This window comes from Colias eurytheme, chromosome 10 (genome assembly GCF_061535395.1).
Source record: "Colias eurytheme isolate Ceu_HAF_F1 chromosome 10, ilColEury1 Martin Lab GWU primary, whole genome shotgun sequence".
Lineage (NCBI taxonomy): Eukaryota > Metazoa > Arthropoda > Insecta > Lepidoptera > Pieridae > Colias > Colias eurytheme.
The window spans coordinates 957,464-969,173 of NC_142989.1; the positions used below are offsets into that span (position 1 = coordinate 957,464).

General features: G+C 33.3%; 1 protein-coding gene across 1 annotated transcript; it reads left to right on the forward strand.

The window, feature by feature from the left end:
• The first annotated feature begins 1,656 nt into the window (after positions 1-1,656).
• On the forward strand, positions 1,657-5,466 carry elB (zinc finger protein elbow B). The gene is made up of 2 exons (XM_090106351.1): positions 1,657-1,905; positions 3,542-5,466. The coding sequence occupies exons 1-2, from the start codon at positions 1,846-1,848 to the stop codon at positions 4,721-4,723; spliced, it is 1,242 nt and encodes a 413-aa protein (XP_089962477.1). The 5' UTR covers positions 1,657-1,845; the 3' UTR covers positions 4,724-5,466.
• Positions 5,467-11,710: the final 6,244 nt, after the last annotated feature.

The window sequence follows — 11,710 nt, forward strand, 5'->3', positions numbered from 1 at the left end:
ACCACGATCTAAAAAGCTAATCCTCTTTGATTATAAGTAATACATTGACTATACTATATACAGCTAACAATTACAAAAATATAGATTTCTAAACATAATATTCTTCTATTACAACAAAAGGAAAACTAAAAAATACATTATAATCATTATATGATATAACAATTAATATTTCCAGCTTTAATGACCTATATATATAGGCTTTAAACTAGTTTTATTATACATATGTATATATTTTATACTTACCCCGTTTTTTATGAGCTTAAAAATTGTGCAGTAGCAACCCTACCTTCACGTCGGCGTCGATTACCGCCAGCGGGTAACCTGCGTGAAACGAGCCGCACGTCGCGAAGCTCTAAACTAAAAATTAATAATTTTCTCCTAGCCATAATATAAAACCGACATGGTCTTGAACACATTAAGTACAGAAATGAGTATAAATCGGTACAAATATCTCCAGAAAATGTAGAACAAGAAATTAAAATTTTCCAAAATTTTATATTTGTAAAGCTTTAAATTATCAATACATAATATAGATTAGTGTGAAAGCTGTACTCACAGCTTCACACTTCACTTAAAAAATAACTGAAAAATATTGTTACATTAAAAATTATGGTATGGTTAAATTACCACGATGAGTTCAAACATGGTTTAAACTTTAAAACATAATATTAAAACTTTATTTTAAAGTATACAATATGAGCATATTAACACAGAGCAATATTTAAAGGCGCCACCATTCATATTTTTCTGACAAAAGTAAATAATCCCTATTCAATCATTCGAAACAATAGGGAATAACAATAAAATCATTACGATAATTTGTTCAGATTACTTATTCAAAATTGCGATGACTGGTGCGTTTAACCCGTGTAAACAATGAGTGGTCATTTTAACCCTCCTTCAGTGTTGGTGGTCCAAAGTTAACCCTCAACTAGGTACCTGGTAGGATTATGCAATATTACACGGTATATTAATATTTCTTACATTGTATATTTTAGCCATGTTTAGTGAAATCTGATTTACAAAACGAGGTTATTATATAAACTTTCAATGTATATGTTATTATCAACTCTTTATTTTATAAACTAGATATACCTCATTTAAAAATACTGATTTAATTTATACCTACCAAAAAGAAATTTTAATGCAGTTTTATTTGTTCTTTAACATTGTTAACATTCAAGTACAAAATGAAGAACGAATTGTTTTATTTGTCTGCTAACATTTAATAAATCATAGGTAGGTACCGTTCTCGACTATAAAAAAGACCACGGGACAATTAAAACAGTCGTTATTTTTCCATTCTCTTTTATAACTCATAAAGTCTTCAACACGAGATAAATACAAATTCATATTTCATATCAACAACGAAGGAACAATCAAAAACGTAAAAACTTCAACGGCATCAAACGAAATGACGCTAAAACTAAATGATTGCCGCGCCGTTTATCCACAGCTATTCAATTTCCCGGGCGATGCATCTCTGTCGTCGCATCGCCTTTGACCGCGCTGCATATTTTATATAATCCCTTCATCAAAACGGAAAGCGTTCTAGTAATTTTTCCCGCGCGCGAGCGAGACACATAACAAACGGGGTGTCAAAGCGCGGTGGGGATAAGACGGCAAAGCTCCCGCAAAGTACACAACGCAAAAATGGCGAAGCGACGAGTGACAACGTGTCAGCGAGGGGGCCGGGGGCGCGACAGCCAGGTTTAGTCTGCCGTCAACCGTCGAACGAGGAACACGTACCGTGCCCGTGATTGTGTTGTGTGTGATGTGATATTGGATCGTGAAGTGTCAATAAGTGATTTAAAACTGGAGAAGGATAATTTACTGTGGAGCAACATGCTCACGTCCAGCAATCAGTATTTAAGGCCTGATTACCTGTCGCCTTTGCCAACGACGGTTAGTTTCTAACTTTTATCAATTAAATTAATAACATTAAACATAAGCAGTTAAAAAAATAAGGAAGAACTATAGATTTATTCAAATTGCAATTGTATCTATTTATTATGAATCATGCAACAGGTTATTGTAAGAATATCTATAAAAACATCGTTTCCAAAAAGATAAAAAGCTTATAAATTGCGATTAAGTAATTAACGAGGCAATTAAAACGTCTCAAGGTAACAAAATTGTTAACTAAGTATAAATAAATGTAAATTGCCAAAGATTTATCACGGTCATTAACGTTTTATATTTGCTGTTATCTTTTATTTATTTGTTTAAAACACTTCATTCTTATTATAATAATCGTGATAGAGACGTAAAAAAAACTTCATGTCCGAATAATTTAAAGTCATTAATTCGTTCTAAACAAAGAAATATTAATTTTGAATAAACAAGACATTCAATTTAGGATGATTGATGATGGCGCGACGAGAGCTTCTAAAAAATTAATAACGCTCCGAATAAAACAAATTAAACGTCATACGGTGAATGCTTTTTCAGAAAGATGATTTATAGTGAATAACCGAATAAAAACAAAAAGGTTTTTAAAATAACAAAGCGTCAACGATAAAGTTAAAACCCTTTTTGATTGATACCTATCAACTGATGTAAGAACATGAACTAAAATATTAAAACAGTGAAAACTATGTAACAAGATGTTTCAGATTTTATTTGAATCAATAACAGTAACAAGATATTGTTGTCATCACTACTTTAAAGTAGTGATGACAACAATATCTTTATTTATTAATAAAATTGTATAAAAGTTTGAGAAGAAACGGAATTTAATAAATATCATTGTAAAAGTAATTATTAATAAAGAACGTTGTATTAATATCAAAATACTTATAACAGCTACAAAATTCTACTCTATCTTTAATTTAATAATTCGCCAAATTTTCCTTTTTTTAATAATATGCATCGGGTCTTCCACATTTGAACGTAGGTATAAACAAATTTAAAAACAAATGTTTATATTTAAAATTATATTAAACAGTTTAAGTATATCCACATCTAATCTCCATATTTTAAGGTTATAATTAAAAAAAACTAATTGTTTCTAGTTATTCGTATCCTATATTATCCTTTACAAATTACAATTCACCACTTTAATAAAAAATAATTGCTTTAAAAGTTACAGTTAGACTGTTCAATGTTCATAACAATAACATAACATTGCACATTTGCACACTTAAAAATTTAAACATCAAGTTAAAACCACGGCCTTTTATCTTATATTGCATTTTTTAAATTATCCATCACTACCTGGAACTAAAGTTCAGAAATGTAAAACAATATTCCGGCGAAATTTCCTCTCGAGCTAACGCTTTGCCATGATAAGAGACGTGACAGCTCGGCAAGTTCAGGCGTGCCGCAAATTCAGCGGCACAAATTGGCCTTTTCACTGCGAGATTACATCATGCGGGAGCCGAGTGAAATGTCAAGCGGGGCCGACGGCTGCCAGACGCGCGGATAATGGCGCGTCGACCGCGTGATTGCACTCCCTCCCCCTTGCGCCCCGGGCGCCCGCAATTCCCTTTGTGCTGTCACTCGCAAACCGCTGTTTCATTCCATTCCTTCTTTGTTGCAGCTCGACGCGAAAAAGAGCCCGCTGGCGCTCCTGGCGCAAACGTGCAGCGCTATTGGCGCTGATACACCGAACCCCAAACTCATTTCAGCCGCTGAAAAGGCTAGCAAGAAGTACGACGACAAACCGGCGCATGTAGACAACAAACCCAGTTTCAAGCCTTACGAATCGTGCCTGACGAGAGAAAAGACTCGAACGCCTGAGGACAGGGCTTCAGTTAATACTCAGTCGAAGACTCCTTCATCAAAGGGGAGTGCTTCTACTACCCCAGTGCAAGCGCGCTGTAGCAGCAACCAAAGTTCATCATCGCTACGGACCTCACCACCTACGCATCGGAAAACGCCTTCAGATAAATCAGATGAAAGATCCAGTCCCATTTCATCACCTGCTCAAGTGAAATCAAATTCTGATTCTTCGAATACTGCGTCCAAGTTACCGTACTCAAATAGTTTACCGTCCAGTACAGAAACCAAAGAACCTACGAGCTTCAAACCAAGCGTACCTGTTTCATCATCTGCTTTTCTAGGAGGATTGCCGCCTTCCGGTTTTCCTCTACCTATGGATTTAATGACAAGCAGTCTTATGGCTGCTCAGCACCAAGCCTTAAAAAATGGATTGAATCCGTACTTGGCGTATGCTAGAATGAAAGCGCCCGGTAGTGATTTAGGTATTTGCAGAGATCCCTATTGCACTGGATGTTCTTTAAGTTCACATTTGCTTAAATCTGCCGTGTGCCCCGCCGGCTGTGCGCAGTGTGATCACGCGAAAACTCCTTTTTCACTACCATCTGGTCACCCAGCAGCGGCCGCGTATGCTCACGCACAATTAGCGGCTTTAGCAGCGGCATCGCAGTTACCTTTTGTATGCAGTTGGATGGCTGGAGATTCGGCCTATTGTGGAAAACGATTTTCAACATCAGAAGAACTATTGCAACATTTAAGATCACACACGGCCAGCGGTGATTCAAGTCCAAGTTTATCGATGTTGAGTGCCACACATCCTCTTCTACAAAGGACATATCCGACGCCCCCGCTGTCGCCTCTGACGCCTAGGTTCCACCCGTACAGCAAACCGTCGCACCTGATGTCGTCACCGCCTCTGCCTTTCCCTCTGCCGCCGCACCCGTCGCTGGCGGCGTACTTCCCCTCGTATCCTCTGTTCGGACCGAGGCCGTTGCATCCTTGAGGACCGTCGGCGCTCCACGCTAATAAGAAGGGGGGCGCCGAACACTAACGCCCAAGCCAAACGAACATTTGAAACTGAGGACAGTGTACATATCGGATAGGGTTCTGCAGTTTCTAGTCGGCTCATATCATCGACGGACATGGCCCCGAGGGGCGCGCCAGCTGTGATCTCTAACTTGTAATTCGTGATGTTATTGTGCACTGATAATGCTCGCATCGCTTTGTCCCGCGAGCGCGGTTTATTTTATAGTTAGACTAACGAAATTTTTATGTACCAAATCTATAGTTTGTAATTTAAATAGTTTTTAATTTAATTTGTTATGTACAAGTAGCGAGGATTGTTACATGTGTTTGTATTTTAATGTCCACCTTTGAGAAATATTTTCACATACATACTATGCTTTCGAATAAATGAAGAAGTCTACATCGTTCAATGTTACCGCAACACAATGCTGTCTTATTTCAAATAGCGATTTTAAACTCCGATATAATCTTAATAGCGTCGAACACATTTAAATTCAAATTTACATTTTAATGTAATTTAAAGTGGTTCTATTTTTTGTTTCGAATAATCTTGAAAAGATTAAAGTCGTGAATGTTCTTTGTAAAGCAAAAACGGTAAACATTATTGCCTGCACTAGATTGTTTAAGTGATAATGTAAGCATTGGTATCTGTTGACATAAAAATTTGTTGTTATAAAGGTCATAAAATGGATGAAATATACGTAAATATTTAATTTCGAATGTCGGTTTTTATTTCCCCCACAATCACATAAACATAAAATTAAGAGCACTTTATATGTATACCGCCTTCCTGAATTGAAGATAAAGTAAAGTGTTTTAATAAAATGATTTTATTGAATTAAAGTAGAGATTAATATTGTATTCAAATAATTTTTATGGACTTCTGTGTGCTTTGGTTTTATGAAGAGTTAATTATTAAAGTAAGTTTTCATAAAAATTTGATTGTGATATTTTTAAACAATTAACGGAACTGCAACATTGTGATTGAACTTAGCATTATTATTTTGAATCTAAACGCCCAATTTTTATAACTATACTAATATTATAAAGAGGAAAGGTTTGTAATTATGTATGGTTTTCACGCATAAACTACTGGACCGATTTTGATGAAATTTGGCACAGATAATCTTTTGACCCTGAGAAAGAACATAGGCTACCTTTTATTGCGAAATATGTACCACGGGCGAAGCCGGGGCGGACTGCTAGTAAAACAATAAGGACGTTAAGATTATACCGTCTACTAAAAAACTAACCTAAAAGGTCAATTAGACACTTCGAATAATTAGTAGAAGGATAACAAAATTAAGAACTAAAATGCTAATAAATGACACTGAAAATATTCAGAATTTTTCAGTTTTGCATTTACCTTGATATACTTACTCCTTAAATTGACCTTAAGTAAGAAACAAAGACTTCACAATAGGTACTAAATTATATTAAACACTAGCTGTGCCCGCGATTTTACCCGCATTTTTCCGCTCCTGTTGGTCTTAGCGTGATGATATAATATTATAGTCTTCTTCGATGAATGGGCTATCTAACACCGAATTTTTCAAATCGGACCAGTAGTTCCTGAGATTAGCGCGTTAGCGAGAAACAAACAAATAAACTTCAGCTTTATATTATTTACTAGCTGTGCCCGCGACTTCGTCCGCGTGGAATAGTGACTGCATAGTAGTTACTACTTAACACACAATTATTGAGTATACACGTCTTGAAACACGTACTATCATATACAACTAAATTATAAGTACTTACACATTATTATAAAGTTAAGAAATAAAATAAATAGTTAATAACACAAAAGAACTGTTAGTAAAATTTATTACTAAACTGAGCTATAAAACTTAGGTACAGAAGAGTTCAAAATTTCCAGGATGTGGTTCTTCTCCCGCTCCCATATTCCTTCTACTTTCACAGACTTTCAACTTTTCCCTTTCACCCCTAGTAAATGGCAGAACCAATTTTGATCTAAACCATGTACATGTCATATCCTTTCGTTTGGTACTCCATTTGGATTATTTATCCCCACTATCACCCCTAAGGTGCCCTACATGTAATAAACAGATTAACCAATTTTGATAAAACATGACTTTGTAATTCACACGTCATTTGATATGCCGCTTGATTATATTAGTTATTTGACCACATTCGATTATTCATTCCCACTTTTACCGCTATAAATCAATAAATGGATGAACCGATTTTGATTAAATATGCCTCATCACGTCAGGTCATGCCCTTTCATTTGATATGCCACTTGGGTATATTATTTGACAACTTTTATTCCCACTTTTATACCTATATCCAATAAATGGATGAACCAATTTTGATAAAATATGTCTTATTGTACTTTACACGTCATGTCTTTCATTAGATAAGTCACTTGAGTATATTTGATAAAATTTATTTATTTATTCCCACTTTTACCCCTATATCAAATAAATGGATGAACCGATTTCGATAACATTGGACTACTTAATTGTTTCTGACAGGTCGTCTTTTTTCATTTGATATATCACTTGGGTATAACAGACAGCATTCGTTTTTCTCATTCCCACTTTTGCCCTACATATAATTATTGGATGAACCGATTTTGATTAAATATGCCTCATTATACTTCTCACGTCAGGTCATGCCCTTTCATTTGATATGCCACTTGGGTATATTCGACAACTTTTATTCCCACTTTTATACCTACATATTATATCCAATAAATGGATGAACCAATTTTGATAAAATATTATGTCTTATTGTACTTTACACGTCATGTCTTTAATTAGATACGTCACTTGAGTATATTTGATAAAATTTATTTATTTATTCCCACTTTAACCCCTATATCAAATAAATTGATGAACCAATTTTGATATAATTTGACTTGTTGTTTCTGACAGGTCGTCTTTTTTCATTTGATATATCACTTGGGTATAACAGACAACATTCGTTTTTTTTCATTTCCACTTTTACCCCTCTATATAATAAATGGATGAACCGATTTTGATTAAATACCTATGCCTCATTATACTTCTCACGTCAGGTCATGCCCTTTCATTTGATATGCCACTTAGGTATATTTGACAACTTTTATTTTTCACTTTTATCCAATAAACGGATGAACCAATTTTGATAAAATATGTCTTATTGTACTTTACACGTCATGTCTTTCATTAGATACGTCACTTGAGTATATTTGATAAAATTCATTTATTTATTCCCGCTTTTACCCCTATATCAAATAAATGGATGAACCGATTTTGATAAAATTTGACTAATTGTTTCTGACATGTCGTCTATTTTCATTTGATATATCACTTGGGTATAACCTACATTAACAACCTACATTAACAACTAACATGCGTTTTTTTCACCCCTATATAATATAATAAACAACTAATGTAACATAAAAACGCATCTAATTCGTATTACCCGTTAGCGAGCTACGGTGGCACAGACAGACACGCAATACACACACAGCGGTCATACCCCCCTCTTTTTGCGTCGGGGGTTAAAAATATAATACCTACGACATAATTTCAAAGACCTTTTATATAGAAAATTTACCTAGAAGTAACCATAATGCTATTTGTGCAGGTTTTAGACTTATGAGCAAAAATCTAAATAAAGGTCCTTTGACCCCCCCTACTACCCCCTCAGCATAACAACCCCCCCCACGCTTGGGGACTTTCGATATGATCATCTGGACATGTCAAGGAATAACTTTAGCGTATAATTTACGTAATAAAGTAATTCATGTATAGAATGCCTTAGCAAATGTTCGCTGTGATTACTTAAATGGTCATAACTTTTTTATTTATGAACCGATTGACATGAAATAAACACTAAATGTTAAATGAAGCTTACCACAATATATTAGTGAAAACCGCATCTAAATCGAATAAGCCGTTTCTGAGATTAGCGTGTTCAAACATACAGACAAACAGACAAACCGACAAACAGACAAACAGACAAAAATTTTTTTAACAACAGTTTTGGGTTTGGGATCGATTTAGTAATAACCCCTGCTAATTTTTTTTTAAATATTTTCATTGTACAGACACCACTTTTCTAGAATTTTATTATATGTATTGATGATATTGAACATATACGTATACCGTTACACGGCTTTGCTTCTGCGATAACCACAAATCATTTTTCTGGTATGACTCAACGTCCGTACTCCGTACACTGTAATTAGGAGGCGTGCAACGATAAATTATAAGCAATTTATCTGTCTGTCTGTCGCCATACATTAGTCGGTGTTGCTACCACTGAAATATTATGACCGATGGTACGGTGACGCCTTAATATGTGGATTAAATGTATGTGTTCTTAGCTTATACACAGTATATTCTAATCCATACTAATATTATAAATGCGAAAGTAACTCTGTCTGTCTGTCTGTTACTCAATCACGCCTTAACTACTGAACCAATTTGCATGAAATTTGGTATAGAGATATTTTGATACCCGAGAAAGGACATAGGATAGGTCTTATCCCGGAAATCCTACGGGAACGGGTTTTCTTTGAAAACGCGGGTGAAGCCGCGGGCGGAAAGCTAGTAATATTATAAAATAAAGTTTGTGAGGTTTGACATTTTTATCCGCTCCTGCTAACTAATCGATCCTATGAAATTGGAGATATGCCTAGATTAGAGTCTGGATTAACCCTTACATTTTATATCCGTACAACGCGACAGAAATCACGGTCAGTTTATTATATGTATATATCAAAACTAAATATTAAAATATAAACGAAGCCTCATTCCCATTGTGAAATTTGTGAATTAAGTTATTTTTCTAAAATACATAATTATATGTATCATTTAGTACTAAATCATTTGTGTTGCAATCTGTACAGTCACGTGGTCTCCTCTGAAAATCAGTGCAGCGGGGAGTCCTTTTTGCCTCCATAGCTTTTTTTTCTGTTTTGTGTGTTATATTACTAAGATTTATATTTTTTTACATGGTGCCTGGTGGCAAATAAAACCCTTTCTATTTCTATTTCTATACGCCATAGACTTTTAGTAGGAACTCTATCATAACATAACGTTTTAATCAAATGAATATGTATTACATTATGTTCATAAAAACATGATATAAAGAGACACTTAAATTATAGATACACCTATTTGAATTATAGTTACGATATTTCTAACAAAGGAATAGAACATGTTTTTTCCGCTTAAAACATTCATTAAAAATTAAAATAAAACACGAATAATCAAGCTTATCTATTGCATTAATTAAAACGTTTTAAAATGTATTTTTTAAATAATAAATGTTTTCTCGTAACTCAATTGAAATAATTTATCCTAAAAAAAATGGAAAATACAAAAGAAAATATTTTAATTGTAAGTTTAAGCAAATGTTCATTTTCCCACAAAAAATCGAAAATCGAAATTCTTCATTTAATCAATGAGAAGTTAATTTTATTAGTGATGTTATCAGTCTTCAAGGAAATAAAGCAGAAATTTTTATTGAAATATTAACCAATATTTAATTAAGTATTTACCTTACTTCATAGTTAATACCTACTACACCAATAGTTATACTTATACCGTATACGCATGCAAGTCAATTGGATTTGCTGATTATGAAAATAATATAATGTATTGCGAATTGCGGTTTATCCTTTTGCCTAAGTAGGTAAATGATTTGTAAAAGAATATTATGTTACTTATGATATTTATATATTTGGATTTTATCAATTTATAGTAACTAATAGGTAATAATATTATGTAGGTAGATGCCTACAAATACAAAATAATACGGAATACCACTATTGTAATACTGTGATAATTCTCTCTTACTCTATATACAAAAACTCTTGCATGACTTAATTAAAAACTCGAAATTTATCTTCACTATGGCCAAAGTACAAACAATTTACACTTATAAAATGCAAATATTTTAATTAGAATGTTATTTGAAATTAGCATTTAAAATGAAATTAATAAAAATTAAATAGATTAAGTATATTAACTTTTTAAGATTTCTAAATCTAGATTATTCACAGCCAAGGTTTCAGATAAATATAATTTGAATTGAAAAGTGTAGAAATTTATCTTTTTATGTATGAATTTTTAATTTTAAATATATATAGTTACGAAATTTTATATTATTCGCAATAAAACAAAATTAAATTTAAGTATATTTTTCTTTACGTACATGCATAATTCTTGTAGAGCAAAAATTATAATTAGGTTTTATAATATTATTTTGTGAAATCGTGTGATTTATAAAATATATTGTATTACCTCTGGTATTACGTTGATAATGTTCGTATTGTGTACATTCAAAGTAAAATTAATTTTAATATTTAATTAAAAAGATAATATAATTATAAAATGGACAATGAGCAATGCTTAAAAAGTAATTATGTAAGTTGTGAATTGTCTTAATATTTCATGTAGTTTCTAAGTAAAATCCGTTAGAACTTACAAAACATTATTCTGTTGCTGTTAAGTTTTGTAAAAAAATATGCTCTATGCTCACAATGCAAAAAATTCGCGCATTAGATATTTTTAATCTGAGGTGATTATCCCTTATTAAAACGCTGGGAGCTATACTTCCCACGTCTCAGATTGAAGTAAATCGTGTTTTATTTTTATATGCTTAAACCTAATGCAGTGTAATATTTATCTACGCAATCTTAACATTTCAGAGAACTTTTTTTCATGGAAACACTTTTCAGAGAATTATTACATGTCATGGTAAACACACGTCAAAGTCAGGTGACGTGATTTTGCAGCCGAAAACGACCGTTATTTTTTAGTTTTTGGTGTAGTGCTCAAAAAAAATTAGATAAGTAGATTTGAGTTCTAGCTATGTAAACTAGACTATATTACGGTTGCGTGAAACGTAAAAATATGCCCAGAATCCTTCGTTTATACCTTGGTAGAGTCGATTGAAATTAAGTCTTTAAGTGGGAAGATATCATCCCAGTGTTCGTCACTGCACA